This window comes from Nomascus leucogenys, chromosome 13 (genome assembly GCF_006542625.1).
Source record: "Nomascus leucogenys isolate Asia chromosome 13, Asia_NLE_v1, whole genome shotgun sequence".
Taxonomy (NCBI): Eukaryota; Metazoa; Chordata; class Mammalia; order Primates; family Hylobatidae; genus Nomascus; species Nomascus leucogenys.
Window position 1 is genome coordinate 92,642,231 of NC_044393.1, and position 18,794 is coordinate 92,661,024.

At 38.0% G+C, this 18,794-nt stretch overlaps 1 protein-coding gene across 9 annotated transcripts in view; it reads right to left on the reverse strand.

Moving 5' to 3' along the window:
- Positions 1–10,244: 10,244 nt before the first annotated feature.
- The window catches only part of TCAF1 (TRPM8 channel associated factor 1), a 49,796-nt gene continuing 41,246 nt past the window's right edge, over positions 10,245–18,794 (reverse strand). For 7 of the 9 annotated variants that reach the window (XM_003270866.4, XM_030825976.1, XM_012512330.2 and 4 more), the window contains 3 exons: positions 17,711–18,048; positions 15,987–16,237; positions 10,245–13,028 (listed from right to left, as the gene is read on the reverse strand). In XM_003270866.4, coding sequence (XP_003270914.2) covers positions 13,019–13,028; positions 15,987–16,237; positions 17,711–18,048 — 599 coding nt within the window. In that variant the 3' untranslated portion in view covers positions 10,245–13,018. Of the gene's footprint in view, positions 13,029–15,960; positions 16,238–17,710; positions 18,049–18,794 lie in introns of all 9 variants that reach the window. The other 2 variants (XM_003270867.4, XM_030825972.1) reach the window with 1 other exon arrangement.

An 18,794-nucleotide genomic window follows, 5' to 3' on the forward strand; every position in this document is an offset into this window, starting at 1 on the left:
TCTGTTTGGATCATAAGTGTGTGAAACATACGTGGTAAGAGCCAGTTACATTCCAATCACAGAGGATGTCTTGGAACACATCACTGCCACTCCAGAGGTACTGAAACTTTCTTCCTCTAGTAAGGAACATGGCTGGGGTGGGGGTGAGAAGAGATATTCTTACATTTATAAACTGTTTCTCCCACGACCAGACCAGACGTTAAGTTTGGTTTTGTCCTGAAGATTTCAGCTGTCTTGGAGCCAGTGGAACTGAATTAGTCCAAGAATGAGAGTGGATGTCCTTTTTCTTTCTGCCTTTGAAATATCAGATTCATTGGACAGGTGCTCAATAGATCCATTTTTCTTTAATTGCACCTACATCAGTGTAATATAAATGTCTTAATTCACAATCCCACAAGGGTCGTAGATATCAATATGCCAGGGGGGATAGTGTATGGGAATTGAGGGTCCTAGTAGGTCAATACTATATAAGAAAATTCCTACAGAGAGTGAGTCAAAACCCCTACTCCTATGGGGCTAGTGACTATTATTGTCTGTTTCTTTACTTATTCGAAAATGTAAACAATTATTTCCCAATGGACTTATTACAAAGTTCCTGTGACATCAAGATCATTCCTTCTCAAGGCTTTTCATTATATATTGAGACTTACAGTCTTAATTTCATTTTGGTTTGCGCCAAGACTTCCACCAAGTCTGGGGGATCTGTAGGGAACCATCCTTTCCCAAGATACATCATGCATACTTTCTGCTATTAATTCTTTTTTCAGTCTGTCCCTTGTGGTCAATCAAGAGAAATACAGATTTGAATCTCTATAAGAAGAGCAAAGGTTCTCCCTTTTTTAAACTTTGAACTGAGAAAAAAAAAAAAAAAAAAAAGCAGCAGCCCCTGCCATCCAGAAACTTGTCTGGCACTAAGAGCGAGGCCATATTGTTCTCCCATTGTACAAAAACAATTTCAGAAAACATCAGCATCAGACAAGGTCACTCTGAGACCATCATAAAGTGAGGCACATACAAGATCACCATGCAACCCACAAAATACTGATCATCCTCTTATCTAAAATGAGTAATTGCACTTTTTAGAAACCAATCACAGCTTTATTCTCATTTTATTTACTTATTATTTTTGTTTTTGAGACAGAGTTTCACTCTTGTTGCCCAGGCTGGAGTGCAATGGCACGATCTCAGCTCACCACAACCTCAGCCTCCTGGGTTCAAGCGATTCTCCTCCCTCAGCCTCCCGAGTGGCTGGGACTACAGGCATGCGCCACCACGCCCGGCTAATTTTGTATTTTTAGTAGAGACGGGGTTTCTCCATGTTGCTCAGGCTGGTCTCAAACTCCTGACCTCAGGTTATCTGCCCACCTTGGCCTCGCAAAGTGCTGGGATTACAGGCGTGAGCCACCACACCCAGCCTTTATGCTTATTTTAGTCAGCTCTCCTTATATATGAAATTTTTTGAGCTCTTAGTTGTAGAATTGCTTCTGGTTCTTGACAGCATGTCATCCAAAACAAAGTCTTCCTTCTTCAGACACTTCCCAAAATTATCCAACCAAAGCCCACAGCCTGTAATAGGTTCTTTCTGACACCTTTTTACTGATATACCCAGAGTTCCCTATGGTGTGCATTTTCCCTAGCTGCAATGAACAATAGATTCAACTTAATTATAGGTGTGTTTCCATTGGTCTTTGGCTGTAGGGCATTAATAATATTATGTGCTATTAGTGCATTAATAATATTAATAATGCCCTACAGCCAAAAGTACTTTTTCCAGTGCTAGAGATCCACCAGGCTTTCTGCTAAAGGTCACTCTAACATTACTGACACTAGTCAGTTGTTTGTCTTTTAATGCTTTTGCCAGCTGAAATAGTTTATCTCAGAGTTTTCTATGAGGATCTGAGATTTAACTCTGCTCTAGGTGTTGAGAGCAACAAGCTCATAGTGCCAGTTGTCTTGTGATTAAATGTCAAAAGCCTTAATTAAGGCTCATTATTTTCTCCTTTGGAATAGGTCGGCTCCAAGGCTACACAAGCAGCAAGAAGAAAAGGAAAAACTCTGTTTTATTAAAGCTCCACTTGCCTATCTATCTTGGTGGAGGGTCAAGAAAAGGTTTATAACCTATTTGCAGGTTTTTGGCTCCTGTTTGCAGCATAGAAACCTCACAGACAATAGGTAAGCCTGCTGGGCCCTGGCCTATAGGGTCTGTTCAGGAAGAAGAAGGATCTTCTCTCTAAACCTGTGAGATGTCTTCTAGACTCTTTTATAGATTGTTTTTATATTGTATGTTTGATCATTTTGTCCTCCCCTAACCCCCCACCCCCTTTGGGCACTATCTCAGACTTTAAATATACTAAATAACTTTGGCAGTATGTGAAAAATGAATTTTATGTCACTAAGCGATTCATGGAAATATTTTTTTAGTACCTACATGTACAGATTTCTTAACCAATTATGTATATTTGAGTTCCTAAGAATAGAAGTAACTTTTTAATGACCCTCAGGTACACATATTTGTATTAAAATAAACCTTGGTTCCTGACTGTCATCATTGGTCACTACATTTTTTTTTAAAGTTGCAGTTGCTTCCCAACCTCTATTTATCTTTCATTTATTTACTCATCCCTTTATTCTATTTATTTCTAATATAATGAGCACCTATGAAACACACCCTATCTCAGACTAGAACATCAATAACTTAAGCTACTCAAGCTTTCCTATCAAAGAAATGCTTCTTTATAGCACTCAAATGCACAAGAATCCAAATGCATAGGAAGCATTTCTTAGTTGTCTTGATTGTGAGGTGAGTTGTTTTTCTGTGTAGTTAGAAGAAAGATCTCTGAGAAGTTGAAGATCACCTTCTGCCCCCTCCCTATTGAAGATTGACTGCAATGATGTGGGTCAAAGAAAGAAATCATTTTAAGAGTAGAAGCCAAGCAGGAGTACAAAGGCTTTGTAAGGAGTAGAGAACAGAGGAGGGAAATAGTCTTGAAAGAAGGGATAGAGTATGCTACTTTTGTTGGCAAAAAAGAGTCAACATCTAAGGCCATCCCTAGTTATCCGTTGGCCTGTTAGGTACATATATTAGGTGAGGTTTTGACGTTGGGTGAGGACATTGCTTTAACCACTAAATAGATCAGATTAATCCCGTGAAGAGGAGATAGGAGGTGTTTCTGATAAATACTGCTTTGAAAATTGGCTGCAAGGCCAATACTCATCAGAGAGCTCCAATTGACTATGGGAGTTAGACAACAGAGGAAAGTAAACTCATGACATATTTGAATTTCTCTTTACAGGAATTCAGACTCAGTGGTGTGGTAGAAGATAAAATAATTTGGGTTATTTCTGTGATAACATGAGCAATCTGGAAACTACTCCCATTTGTGAGGGTAAATCTCTATTATGATACATGGAAAATAGGACAGATGCTAATTCAGGTAAGAAAAGGTCTTTATACAAATATTTACCTTCAGACAGAAACGTTAATGAAGATGGAGAAGGAACAGCTACCAAGAAATTAGGGATAGTAGGACACAAAAAACCTGGTAGTGAGTATGAACCAGACTGGTGCCTTGCCTCCAGAGGAGCAGCAACGTAGCAGAGCTACTGGACAACCAGCCTTGCACTTCCCTAGAGCACAGACCAGCTCACTATGCAGCCGCCAAGAGATAAGCACCCAAGGAGAATCTACCAGCCATGGATCCTCAGAAAACAGACCAGCTCAGTGGCCCAACCTTCAGGGGACAAGCAGCTAAGTAGGCATACCAGCCACACAAACTTCTGCAGCCAAGGCCACTGAGGTACTTGCAGGCACCACTGACATTAACTACAGCTAAAGAAGCTGCATGGAGACTACATTACTGCATCCACCCAGAACAAAAACAAATGTACCTTACCCAATTAACATGCTAAGACACATCTGCAGGTGTAAGTCTTTTCCAATGAAAGCTACCCTAAAAGTTAGAAAAGGTGATTATTCCATCAGATGCACAGATGCCAGTGCAGGGATACAAGAAACATAAAAAAGCAAGGAAACATGACACCACCAAAGAAACACAATAATTCTCTAGTAACTGACCTCAATAAAAAAGTAAAAATTTATGAATTGCCTGAAAAGGAATTCAAGAAAGTGAGCTTAAGGAAACTTGTGAGACATGAAAGAACACAAACAGATCATTCAACAATCCTGAAAAACAATTCATGATCTGAATGAGAAATTCAACAAAGAGAGAGATATCATAAAAAAGAACCAAACAGAAATCTTGGCGCCAAGAAATTCAATGAATGAAATAAAAAATGCAATTGAGAGCTTCAACAGCAAAATAGATCAAACAGAAGAATTTTTGAACTTGAAAACAGGCCTTTTGAAATAGTCCAGTCAGAGGTAAAGAAAAAAAAAAAAGGAATGAAGAAGCCTATGGCACTTTTGGGACACCATAAGTGAACAAATGTTTGCATTTTGGTAACTTAAGAAGAAGAGATGAAGAAAGGCAAAGAAAGCTTATTTAACAAAGTAATAGTTGAAAACTTCCCAAGTCTTGGAGAGATATGGACATCCAGATCCACGAAGTTCAAAGGATCCCACAAATATTCAACCCAAAGAGGTCCCCTCTGAGCATATAACCAAACTGTCAAAAGTCAAAGACAAAGAAAAAAATACTAAAAGCAGCATGAGAAAAGCATCAAGTCACATATAAGGGAATTGCCTTTGGACTATTGGCAGATTTCCCAGCAGCAACCTTGCAGACCAGGACAGAAAGGGATGATATATTTAAAATACTAGAAGAAAAAAAAGCTGCTAGCCTAGAATACTACACCCAGCAAATCTTTGCTTCAGAAATGAAGGAGAAATAGTCTTTCCCAGATCAGCAAAAGCTGAGGGAACTCATTACCACTGGACCAGACTTACAAGAAATGCTTGAGTATTGCTATTGGAAAAAAAAGTTTTCATGATAATTGCTACCAGAAAAAAACATGAAGTATAAATCTCACTGCTGGAGGTAAATGCATTATCAAATTCATAATACTTCATTACTGCAATGGTGATATGTAATGTTTCTAATCTCTAGTATGAAGGTTGAAAGCCAAAACAGCTGGGTGCTGTGGCATGTGCTTGTAGTCCCAGTTATTTAGGAGACTGAAATGGAAGGCTCATTTGAGCCCAGGAGTTTGAGTCCAACCTGGGCAATGTAGTGAGACCCCATTTAAAAAATAATAATAATTTAAAAAAATGCAGCTCTGTGGGATGCCAAAAAATGAAAATTGTAATAATGATTATAGCTATGATAAGTTGTTAAGGAATAAACAATATATAAAGATGTATATTAAAGCAACAAAATTATAAATTTAGGTGCAGAATGAAAGTCTAGAGTATTGGTATGCAATGAAAGTTAACTTATCAGCTTAAAGTAGTCTATTATGAGAGATTTTTAATGTAATCCCCATACTAACCACAAAGAAAAAATTACAACAGATATACAAATGAGAAAGAGAAAGAAATCAAAGCTTAACACAACAAATACCCTAATCAAGCCACAAAGATAAACATGAGAGAGGAGGAAAGGAACAAAGGATAAACAAAACAACCAGAAAATAATGAACAAAATGGCAGAAGTCCTTACCTATCAATAATAACTTTGAATGTAAATGAAATAAATTCCCAATTAAAATATACATAGTGGCTGAATGGATTAAATAAAAAAAAAAACAAGATTCAGCAACATGCTGCCTACCAGATACTCACTTCACCTATAAGTCACACATAGACTGAAGTAAAAGAATAGAAAATGAAATTCTATGAAAATGGAAACCAAAAGAAAGCAGGGGTAGTAATACTTACATCAGACAAAATAGACTTTAAGTAAAAAACTGTAAAAAGAGAAAAGGTCATTATATGATGATAAAGAAATCAATTCAGCAAAGGGTTAGGACGGTTGTCAGTATATGAGCACACAACACCAGAGCACCCAATATATAAAGTAAATATATAAAGCAAATATGAGATCTAAAGGGAAAGAAAAATTTAAAAAAATAAAAAAGGACTTTAGCACCCTCTTTCAGCAATGGATGGATCATCCAGATAGAAAATCAACAAACAATTATCAGATTTAAATTGCATTCTAGACCAAATAGCCCCAGCAGATATTTACAAAACATTCCCCTCAATAACTACAGAACGTACGTTTTGCTCCACAGCACATAAAACTTTTCTCCAGGATAGAACATATGTTAGTCCAGAAAACATATCTCAAGCAATTAAAAAAATCAAAATCTTATCAAGTATCTTCTCTTACCACAATGCAATAAAAACTAGAAATGAATACCAAGGGGAACTGTGAAACATATACAAATATGTGAAAACTGAAAACAAGTTTTTGCACAACCAGGGCATCAATAAAGAAATTAAAAAGAAAAATTAAAAATTCCTTGAGACAAATAAAAATGGAAACATGACGTACCAAAACCTATGGGATACAGCAAAAGCTATTCTAAGAGGGAGTTTATAGCAATAGATGCCTACATCAAAAAAGTATAAGAATCTTATATAAAAACTTTATGTGGCACCTCAAGGAATGAGAAAAATGAGGGCCAGCTGAACCCCAAACTACTAGAAGAGATCTTTATCAGATCAAGCAGAAATAAGTGAAATAGAGCCTGAAAATAATATAAAAATCAGTAGCACAAAAAGTTGGTTCTTTGAAAGATAAACAAATGTTTTAGCTAGACTAACAAAAAAGACTCAAATAAATATAATCAGAGCTAAAAAAGGAGATACCACAGAAATAAAAAGGATCATAAGAGACTTTTATGAGTAATTATATGCCAATAAATTGGAAAACCTAAAAGAAATAAATAAATTCCTGGACACATGCAACCTACCAAAATTGAACTCCTATGAAGAAATAAAATACCTACACAGGCCAATAATGTGTAACAAGAATGAATCAATAATAATAAGTCTCCCATCAAAGAAAAGCCCAGGACCTGATGACTTTACTGCTAAGTTCTACCAAACATGTAAATAATAATATCACTTCTTTTTAAACTATTCTAAAAAGTTGAAGAGGTGGAAATTCTTCCAAACTCATTCTATGAGGCCAACATTATCAAAACCAGACAAGGATAACTTGATAAAAAGAAAACTACAGGCCAATCTCCTTTATCAACATAGATGCAAAAATCTTTAACAAAATATAAGTGAAACAAATTCAACAGCATATTGAATAGATAATTCACCACAATCAAGTGAGATTCATCCCAGGGATGCAAGGATGGTTCAACATATGTAAATCAATAAATGTGATACATCACATTAGCAGAATGAAGGACAAAAATGACATAATCATTTCAATAGACAAAAAAAATTTGATAAAATTTAACATCCCTTCATGATAAAAATTCTCAGCAAATGAGATATAGAAGTAATATACCTCAACACCATAAAGGCCATAAATGACAAGCTCATAAATAACATCATATTGAAAAAGTTGAAAGCTATTCCTCTATGATCTGCAACAAGACAAGGATGCCACATTTATCACTTTTGTTGAATATACTACTGGAAGTCCTAGCCACAGCAATTAGGCAAGAGAAATGAAAGGCATCCAAATAGGAAAGGGGGAAGTCAAATTGTCCTTGTTTGCAGATGACATGATCTTATATATAGAAAATCCTAAAGATTCCACAAAAAATTGTTAGAATAAATAAATTCAATAAAGTTGCAGGATACAAACTCAACATGCAAATATCAGTGGTGTATCTATATGCCAATAGCAAGCTACCTAAAAAAATATATCAAGAAAGCAATCCATTGACAATAGCTATACAATAAATACCCAGGAATATAGTTAACCAAGGAGGTGAAAGATCTCAAGTGGAAACTATAAAATACGGATAAAAGAAATTGAAGAGGACATAAATAAATAGAAAGATAAGAATTAATTGCAAAAATTAATATTGTCAAAATGTCCATATTATCCAAAGCAATTTACTAATTCAATGCAATCCCTATTCTTCACAGAAATAGAAAAAAAAATCCTAAAACTTCTGTGGAACCACAAAAGACCCCAAATAGCCAAAGTAATCCTTAGCAAAAATAAAGCTCGATGCATCACACTACCTGACTTTAAAATGTACTACAAAGCTATAGTAACTAAATCAACATGGTACTGGTATAAAAATAGACACATAGATAACTGAAACAGAATACAGAACAGAAATAAATCCATGCACTTACAGCCAACTGATTTTCAACAAAAGTGTCATCAACATGCATTAGGAAAGGAGAGGCTTTTCAATAGATGGCACTGGGAGAACTGAATATCCACATGTAGAAGAATAAAATTAGACCCCTGTCTCTTACCATATGTAAAAATCAGTTTAAAATTGTTTAAAAACTTTAATGTAATACCTGAAACTGTAAGCATACTAGAAGAAAACATGGGAGAAACAATTCATGACATTGGTCTCAGCAAGAATTTTTTGAATAAGACCTCAAAAGCATACAACAAAAGCAAATATAGATAAATGGTACTATATTAAACTAAAATGCTTCTGTACAGCAAAGGAAACAGATTGAAGTTAACTTGAGGAATGGGAGAAAACATGCAAACTATGCATCTGACAAGGGGTTAATGCCTAGAATATATAGAAAACTCAAATAACTCAATAGCAGAAAAATAAACAATTCCATTTAAAAATGGGCAAAATGCCTAAATAGACATTTCTCTAAATAAGACATACTAATGCTTAGCATCACTAATCAGGGAAATGCAAATTAAAACCATAATGACATATCACCTCAGTCCAGTTAGAATGGCTATTATCAAAAAGACAAAAAATAACAAATGTTGGGGTAGATGTGAAGAAAGAGGAAGTCTTATATGCTGTTGTAAATTAGTCCAGCAATGATGGAAAACAGAATGAAGGTTCCTAAAAAAGTTAAAAAATAGAAGTACCATAGGATCCAGAATCCCACTACTGAGTATATATCCAAAGGAAATAAAATCAGTTATGTGGAAGAGATATCTGCATTCCCATGTTTATTGCAGCATTATTCACAATAGCTGCATGGAATCAACTTAAGTGTCCATCAATGGACGAATGGATAAAGAAAATGTGGTGTATATACACAATGGAATACTATTCAACCATAAAAAGAAATTTTGTCATTTGTGGCAACATAATTGGGCCCAGAGGACATTATGTTAAGTAAAATAAGCCAGGCATTTAAAGACGAATACTGTATAATCTCACACAAAAGTGGATTCTGTAATTTAAGAAGTTGATTTAACAGCAGCAGAGCTTAGAATAGTGGTTACCAGAGGCTTGGGAGGGTAGTGGGGCAGGGGAGATGGGGATAGACTGGTCAGTAGGTACAAAGGTTCAGTTAGATAGGAATAAGTTCTGGTGTTCTATGGCACAGTAGGGTGAGTACAGTTAACAATATTATTTGTATATTTCAAAATAGCTAGAAGAGAGGATTTTGAATGTTCTTACCACAAAGGGATGATAAATGTTTGAGGTGAAAAATATGCTAAATACCCTGATTTGATCATCACAAAATATATACATGTATCAAAACATCACACTATACCCTATAAATATGTACAATTATTATGAGTCAATTAAAAGTAAAATAAAACTTAAAAAAAAAAGAAACTTGGTGGCCTAAAGATTTCCATTAGAGAGTTGGCTGTTTCTCCCAAGTACAGGGTTAAAAATAGCTGAAAAGAGGTTACGATGTTCAGGGAAAGTAGCAGAGTACACCAGAGAGACTGACAGGTGGACAGAAATCCTCTGACACCAGCTGGCCTCATGTAAGACTAAAACTTATTAAAGCTGTCAAATGAAAGGGAGTGCAAGAAAGCTTAGGGCCCTGGATGGTCCTTCTTGAAATGTTTCCCAGAACAGGGGCAAACATCAAAGGCCTTCTTGGAAAAGAATGAAGTTGGCAAACTTCATTCAATGCTGTATTGGACATTCCTTCATTCAACAAATATTAAAACCCACTAGATGGTAAGCTTACCCAGCAGACATGGTGAGATCAGCAGTAGGCTTTGTTTTTTGTGGAACACCTGTACAAACAAAAGAATGTGAAGCGTGTTTTAATAACTGGAAGATACTTAATCTGGTTGGAAATAGAGACTTGTGGGGAGATACCATGAGCCTGGACACATCAAGTGGACCTAGATACCTGAGGACCTTGAAAACCATTTTAAAGGCTTTAGCTGGGTTGCATCTTAATCAATGTGAAGTCACTGGAAGATTTTTATTTGGGTTTATTAAAAATTTTTTCAAAGTAATACATGCACAAGGTAAAAAATTAAATAGTACAGAAGGACTTAAAATGAAAAACACAGTTTCCCATCCCACCCTTTTAAAATCTAGTCCCATTCCCTAGAGGTAACGCTTTTAACAATATTTATTTTAGATCGTCTGGTAACTAACTTTCTAACTTTAAATAATATGTTTGAGCAATAATTTCTTGACTTATTGACTTTACAACATCTTTAATAATTCCCCATTACAAAAGATAAGGATTTAACTTACACTATCACCACTTTCCTTTGTCCATCTGTCTCCAAATGTCTGATAGTTACATCACTTTTTAATACATCTATTGGTTTGATTTTGTAGCTTTGAACAATATACTAATCCTCTAGTTCTTGTTCCATTAACTGAAGATCTTTTCCTCCCCACTTTGAATATATAAGTATCTCTACCTTTGATTCCACCTCTCTTCCTCTAATTCTCAATCTCTTTCTGCTTTCTTTCCCTTTGTCAGCATTACTTTCAACTTCAGTTCTGAATAAAAAATGAAGCCTTTCACACTTTGTTAATAGGCTGATCTGAACACTGAATACTAATAAATGATATCCACATTATTTTGGCTATTTAAATATTTCTTACTGGGAGCCTAGTATAAGCTAGGATATTTTCTTCCCTACACACCCAATATTATCATGCCTGTGCCACAGAAAAGGAAATGTACCTATCAAGCCTCTTATTCTTCATGAATAACCCAAAATCATGCCTCATTTTATTTTGCTCTATAATTGGACCTGAATTTTTTGACATATTGTTGATTTGTCTTTCTTTTTTCTTGACTAAATAATCTTCTTAAGCATCCCAGCTCTTCAATAATACTATCTATGGCACTGAATGCACATTCTTCCCGGAAAACCCAAGACAGTGTGCTCTCATCTGAAATTAGTCTGCTGGATTGCTGTCACTCTAGGGTGAGACATCCTTTTGGATAACTGTCACTCTAGAAGGAGACATCCTAGGTAAGGTCCACTGTTTTATGGATCCCATTTCTTCTTCTTTCCTGGTTTTCATCCTCATTTTGCTGGAGAACTTCCTCAAGATACTTCCTCAGTAAGGGTGCAAAGGAGGGAGACTTTCTGAAAATTTGCCTGTCAGAAAATGTCTTCACTTTGATATTCTTCTTGACAGTTTGCCTTACTATGAAATTCTAGGTACAAAAATTTTCCATAAGCTCTGTGAAGATGTTGATCCATTGACTTCTGGCATTCAGTGTTGCTGATGACAAATCTGCTAGCAGTCTATTTCTCATCCATTTTTGTATTGAGCTAATCGTGATGACCTCATTTGTTTTCTCCCTGGCCACTTTAATATCTTCCTTCTATCCTTAATATTCCAAAATTTTACAATATCGTGTCTAGATGTAGATTGTATTGGGCCCTCTCAATCTGGAGACTTAGCTTGCTCTGTTCTTCAGTTCTTTTTCTTTTTATTTCTTCACCTACACTGTCTCTGTTCTCTCTTCCAGGAACTCAACATTACATATTGATTGTCTATGTCTTTTTTCTTTCTTTATATTTTTCTATTTCTTTTTGCTCTTTATCTGGAGAGATTCCCTCAACTTTATTTTCCAGACTGTATACCAAATACTTTTAGCAGTCTTATTTTATTTTCAAAGAGATCTTCTTATTCTCAGTCTTCTCTTTCTTTTCTTGCTTTTTAAGAGACAGGGTCCCACTCTGTCCCCCAGGCTGGAGTGCAGTGGCACCATCATGGCTCACTGAAGCCTTGAACTCCTGGGCTCAAGTGATCTTCCCACCTCAGCCTCCCAAGTAGCTAGGACCACAGGCACATGCCACCATGCTTGGCTAATTTTTAAAAATTATTTTGTAGAGACGGGGTGTTGCCATTTTGCCTAGGCTGGTCTCGAACTTCTGAGTTTTCCCTTTCTTTGTAGTATCCTGTTTTTCATCTTAAATACACCTCAAATCTCTCTGGAGATGGAATTAAAATTAAGTTATTCTTTCCACATTGTCTTTGTTTCCCTCAGAGTTTGTCATATTTTCAAGGCCCCTGATTCTACCTGGTGACTTTTCTTATTCCTCTTCCCTCCCCATCACCCATGTCTGGGAATTTCTAACTCACCATTCCCATTTAAGAATCAACATAACTGTTAACTTGTGTAACAGTTGGCACGGGTTTCCTCTGCTGTTGTACAGTTAGGTCTGTTTCTTCAGCAAACCTCTTCTATACCTGAAGGCAACAGGCACTTGAGTAGGAGGTCTCAGCTGTCAGTAGAGGATTAGCTGACTGGCTGGGGGTAGGGGCACTTATTTCCACTAGAAGAGAAATTTTTTTCTGGAGCACCAACTCTTATCTCTCTGCAGGCAGCCTGTTCAATTCCTTTATATAAACAACAACAGCAACAATAACAAGAAATTTTTAACTGGTATCAATAGTGGAGACTGCCTGTGTTCTGTGCATAAGAGTTGGGGGAGAGTAGGAGAGGGCTCAATCTTACAACTGGAGTAATTCTTCAGTAGACAAGCTTTTCAGGTGCGCAAGTCTCTTTGGGGTTATGTTGTTCAGATCAGCTTATATTTTATCTGAAAGGTTCTTCACTCTTTCATTATCATGCTTCATCCACTTTCTCTCTTCCAGAAATATGCTGAGATCTTCTCCACTTATAACCAAATCCCTTCAGTTTTCTTTGCTGAGATGTGTCAATTCCTTTTTGCATTTCTTGACTTCCATTTCAGTGGGGCCTGGGGAGGGAGGGAAGGTAAACTTATGTTTAGTCCATTATCTCAAATTAGAAATTCCACTGGAGGCTTTTAGACACGGAAGTAACATGGATAACTTTATATTTTAAATATATCCCCGGGATGTACTGCTAAAAATATATTAAAGAGGGCAAGAATGAATACACATATTCTCAAAGATGGAGGATCTAATTTCCTTTCTGAGAACATGCAGTGTTTGGGATCTCTGGGAGTCGGGCACTTCACTGAAATAGTCCATCATTCAAAATCCAACAAACTAGAGAACACTTTCATGGTACCCTAGAAAGAATAACTGAAATTTGAATAACCCAGAACCTAAAAGATCTGGCTGATGCTAAAGGGCTCACTCCAGCACTATCTATTGGGAAGCACTTCAGGAGCCTACCTTAAATTCTTTGAATTGTCATTTGGGATAGACAAAATGACTTTTTGTTCTGATAAAAGTAGATGATGGGTAAGTATATGCAGCCAAAGCTCTGGCAAGTAAGGATATAATGATCCTTTGTTTGCTGGTTGGCTTCTTTATTTACCCATTGATGGGGTCATTCAAAGCACTGTAGTTATGAATGCCCATTCTGTAATCAGAATGCCTGAAATTCAAATCCAAGATCAACCACTTATTAGCAATATAGCGTTAGATAATTTACCTTATCTTCATTAAATTCAGTTCTCTCTTTCATAAAATGAAATGGGAGTGATAATAGTTGCCATGTCATGAGATTATTGTGAAGATTAAATGAAACAATCTATAGAAAGGAATCACTACAATAACTGGTACACACCCAATAATTGATAACAATTATTTTAAATGTTGAACAAATATCCAATGTCTCATGTTTAAAGTGCCTAGGCAATGGATATTCGTGCAATCAGGAGAAATAATCCTAGGACCGACAAATAACATGATAAAGAAATCTACTGGGAGGCCGAGGTGGGTGGATCACCTAGGTCAGGAGTTCGAGACCAGCCTGGCCAACATGGCGAAACCCTGTATCTACTAAAAATACAAAAAATTAGCTGGGTGTGGTGGTGGGCACTTGTAAGCCCAGCTACTTGGGATGCTGAGGCAGGAGTATTGCTTGAACCTGGGAGGTAGAGGTTGCAATGAGCCGAGACGGTGCCATTGCACTCCAGCCTGGGTGACAAGAGTGATGATACTCTATCTCAAAAAAAAAAAAAAAATCCAAAGAAAAAACTCTATAGGTCAAATGTTACAGTCTACATATCTACCCAATTACCAATTAAGCAAATAAAACGATATATTAAAATAACTAAAATAAAAAGTGAGCTGAAGAAAAACTGGCTGGATGTATATGACATCAACCAAAAGGACCCAACTTTAGTTAAAACTATAAAGAAATAGGGGATTCTGAATAAAATTAAAAGGAAGTTAAGTTTGGGTCAACTCTATCCAATTATCTTGTTTCAGAGTAAAGTCCTCTATGTGTGTGGACTTTTTCTGCCAAACTGGTGAGTAACTCTTGACAGGGACTGTGTCTTGAATCTGTGTTACAGAAATATAAACACTGTCATGAAACCAGATACAGTCTGTTTGCTAAGGACAAATGTCATTATGGAATTGATCTGGTTTCTTCAAGACATCTACTCTTGATTTAATCAAAGAAGGAATTGGCTCTGTAAGACAGAATTGTGTAAGGAGATCAAGGAAGAGCCCCAGATTCACAATGGGGTTCTTATCAATAGCTTTACAAATCTAAGTTAAAAAAAAACTAAATTGTTTAGCTATTTTTAAAAAACCGATTCTGAATTTAGAGCTCTTCCTTTAGATTCATAATGCAACATAGCAGAATCCTTTCAGAGGTTGCTGTATAAAGTGCAAGATGGGCTAGGATTAACTACAACTGCCTCTGTAAATATCATCTAAAAGTAAAGTCTAGCTCATAAAGAGTATTGAGTCAATTCGATAATAATAATGGCAGCAGACATTTTCTCAACACCTACTATCTGCCAGGGACTGTTGTCACTGCTTTTTAAAGGTATTATAAAAGGTAATCCTCACAATAATCCTATGAGATAGATCCTATTTTATAGATGAGAAAACTAAATCACTGAGAAGTTATAGAAATTGCCAGGGTTATACAACTCGTAAGTGAAAGAACCAGGATTTGAACACAGGTAAGCTACTTGTAGAAAGAGTTATTCTAACCTCTAAATTCTGGAGACAGGATGGAAAGTAGTAAGCTCATTATCCTGTGGACCAGCATAAAATAGAAAAACCCCTTAGATGACATGCTCTGCAGACCTCACAAGCCTCTTCAGAATTTATCAGTCTGAACCTCCACGACAACCCTGTGAACTGGGAATTTTTATCCCCATTTTACACACAGGAAATGAGAGTACCAAGTTGAAATGACTTTCCCGAGAGCTAACCCTACCTAGTTCTTCCCACTATACCAGAATGCTTGTCTAGCACTTTGAAAACTGCTCAAGTCACAAAATATATGAGGCCATCCAAGAGCTGTCTGGGTCTCATGGTAAATTTGTGTTCCAGTTGACTTTTATGGTCAAGTTTTTGGAACAACTGATCAAAAACAAAAGCCCAAAGGGAGTCCTCAGGATGCCAACATGAGAACTACCCCCTCTGGGCTATGGCCTATGATGGTGAATCCAGGGCTGATATAGAAGCAGATGCCAAAGCTCTCGGAACTGGGCCAGTGCAGGGTCAGGAGGGAATGTGACAGCTGAGAGAGCAGAGGAACAAGATGCAGAAACAGAAGCCCTTGCACCTGAGAAATTCTGATTCCACTTTTGGCTGTGTTCTGAACCCACTTCCTAGAGACAGAAGTCAGTAATAAGGTATAGGGCAATGAACTAAGAGGACAAGGCCAGACCCTGGGAGGCAGAGGTAGAGGAGTGAATCCCCACCTCTGCCTACCTCCCCAAACCTCTCTACCTGCCACCTCGATGGGCACTCCTTACATCTGTGTGAGGAGGTACAATTTCATAATATTTTCCTTCCATTCAGGCAGATAGGCCAGGCTGGTAGCCACTTCCTTCTGGATGGGCCAGGCCCAGGCCTCAAAGAACGGAGCCAGGTTCTTCTGCACTTGGTGGGAGAACATCTTGACCCACAGATTCATTTTGTCAACATTGTCTGTGGGCAAGTTGGTCTGGTTCCTGTACTCAGTGAAGAGACGGATGAATGGCTCCCAACCAAAGGCTTCCTGGAGCTGGAAAGAGAAAGAAAAATACAGATGACATTTGGAAATAAAAGAGGGTCCAACAACAACCACTATAGTAAGTGAACTTAGTGTATGTAACCCCTTACCCATTAGCTTCACATCTATCACTGACTTGCTCTCCTCCATTTTGCCTCCTGGCCTCATGCCCTGCTCTCCCACATTCTAATCTTAGGAAGGGCCTTGGGACCAGCACGGTGCTCAACACCAAGTGGACACTCAATCGGTGAGGGCCATGGTAATAACTGCAATGCTTAATATCAATATTTTCTACCGGTATCATTATCCATATATCCCACTAGATCATGCAAATAGAGATAGGATATTACACAAGGATTTAAAATTGCCAGAATTGGAAGAATCCTCTTCTCTCTCAAGAGTTGAAAAGTGAAACCTCAACAATAGGGAAACTTCCACCTCATCCTGACACAAAGAAATCCTCATTAATCATAGATCTTTGTCAATGTGCAAGGCTATTAAAATGGCCTTTGGGGAAAAAAGTGAGTTGGATAGAAGTAGAAGACTGCAGATTGTCTGGGTAACTAGAATTAAGAATAAGTTGTAATTTTTGAAAAAGGCAGCCTTCCTGAGGCTGTTGAGTTACAGTGCTTGAATTATGAAGCACTTGTACAGTCCCCCAGACCAACTTCACATTTATTTCACCAATGAGAAACTTGGTGTTCCTGGGGCAAAGCAGCCATAACAAGGTTAAAGTGGAGCCTCCTTGGCTGTTTCCCATAATTCTCATGGCAGTGGGAATGAATAAGAGAGCCTCCGGCAGGTGGAAGAACCAGAATAGAGCATGCTTGACCTGAGACTGAGTTCTGAAATTCAAGGTGATGAAACTCTCCAGTTTCATGCCAGGAACTGATCCAGGCATTACAGGGAGAGAACTGGGCATTAAACAACTGGTCAAAGGCAAGGCCACCTCCTTGTCCAGGTCAGTGAGGACTCTTGGATTGCCTACATAATGGGGACTCTGAGGCTCGGCCAAGGCATAATGAGAAGATGGTACATTCATCTAAGGAAAAACAAATAAGTCATATCCTATGGATTATGTGTATGGTTGCGGGGGACTGGTTTTAGATAGCTATTAAGTAGGAGAGTTTGGCTTCAGTCTCAGGTATGTCTGGCTTTAAAGCCAGAGAGAGTGAGTATATGTATAGTACTTTATTTGCCTCTACCATTTTTAACCTTTCTCAATGCTTTCTATTTACTATCATGTATCTCTATGGGGTGGAAGGTGAGGCTCAGGCAATGAAATCCACTTAAGGGTCATGCAAGGTGATGCACTGAGAGACATCAATACGACTGTGACAGTTGGATTTGTCAGGGCCTCCCATATCCCGGTGTGGGAGACAGGGGCAATGGGTGGTCTTCTGGGCTACTAGAACATTATCCAATAGTTGCCCTGATGGTCCCCACAATAGGGGTCCCCCATCACCCGCCATTCTTGCCCAGTACCTGTAAATAAGTTTCCAGTGCGGTCCATGCATTCCAGTTTTTCACATTGGGACCCTTGCTCAGGTAGATTCTGACTCTTTTCTCCCGAACTGGGGGCCACAGAGCAATATTGGCACGGCTTCGAGGAATGCCCAAGACTGTCTCATGCACATACACACACCACAGGTTGCACGTGGCCTCGGTGGTGTGTGGTGGGAACTCCCACTCCTGCCGCTGCTGGTTGCGGCCCAGCTCGTGGACGGGGCCCCACAGCCCCTTGGTTCTGATGAGCTTCTCGTTGATGAGCTCCTGCACTGACTCCAGATGGCACATGATGGGGTACCCTGCATGCATCCAGCCTGGAAAATGCAGAAGGAGGGAAGAGAGAGTTAGGGTCCTCCCCATTTAACTAGTAATATTCTTCTATGTTTTGTGTCTGTTCCAAAACACTCAGTAACCCCAGCCAAATTCCAGCACACCATAATACTCAGAAAAGCAACCCAAACCAAGACCCTGCTAGGTGTTCCTTCTCATCATTCTGTAAGAATTCCTTAATCTTTACTCTGACCCAGAATAGTGTGGCTATGGAAGGAGATGCAGCTTATATATAAGGAGCCGTTCATGTTACCATTCAATTTTTCTATTTTGATGAGGATGCTTTATCCATGTGAATCTGTGTAACTACAACCTTTTCTCAAAATTCAGAGCTCTTTAAGGGTAGCTCCTCTCTCATTGTTCAGATATGGAGTTGCCATATCAACACAAGTTTACAGTAAACATCTGTATAAGAGAAGAAAATGAGGGTCCAGAGAAATTCCCATGGTTCTTTAATGTCTATATATTTCCCTCATTTTTCATCTTCCTTGACCACAGGCAAAGATCACTTTATTCAGTGTGTTCATAAAGTTGTAAAATTCCCTGTTCCAACCCAACAATTCTGACCTAGGTCAAGGCCCTCTGCCATTTTTACCGGCTTGGAGTCCCTGATGAATGCCTGTGAAAGCTCAGGTGGCATTTCTTGACGTCCTTGACATGCTGACCTAAACTGTTACAAATATATATATATGGCTGGGCGCGGTGGCTCACGCTTGTAATCCCAGCACTT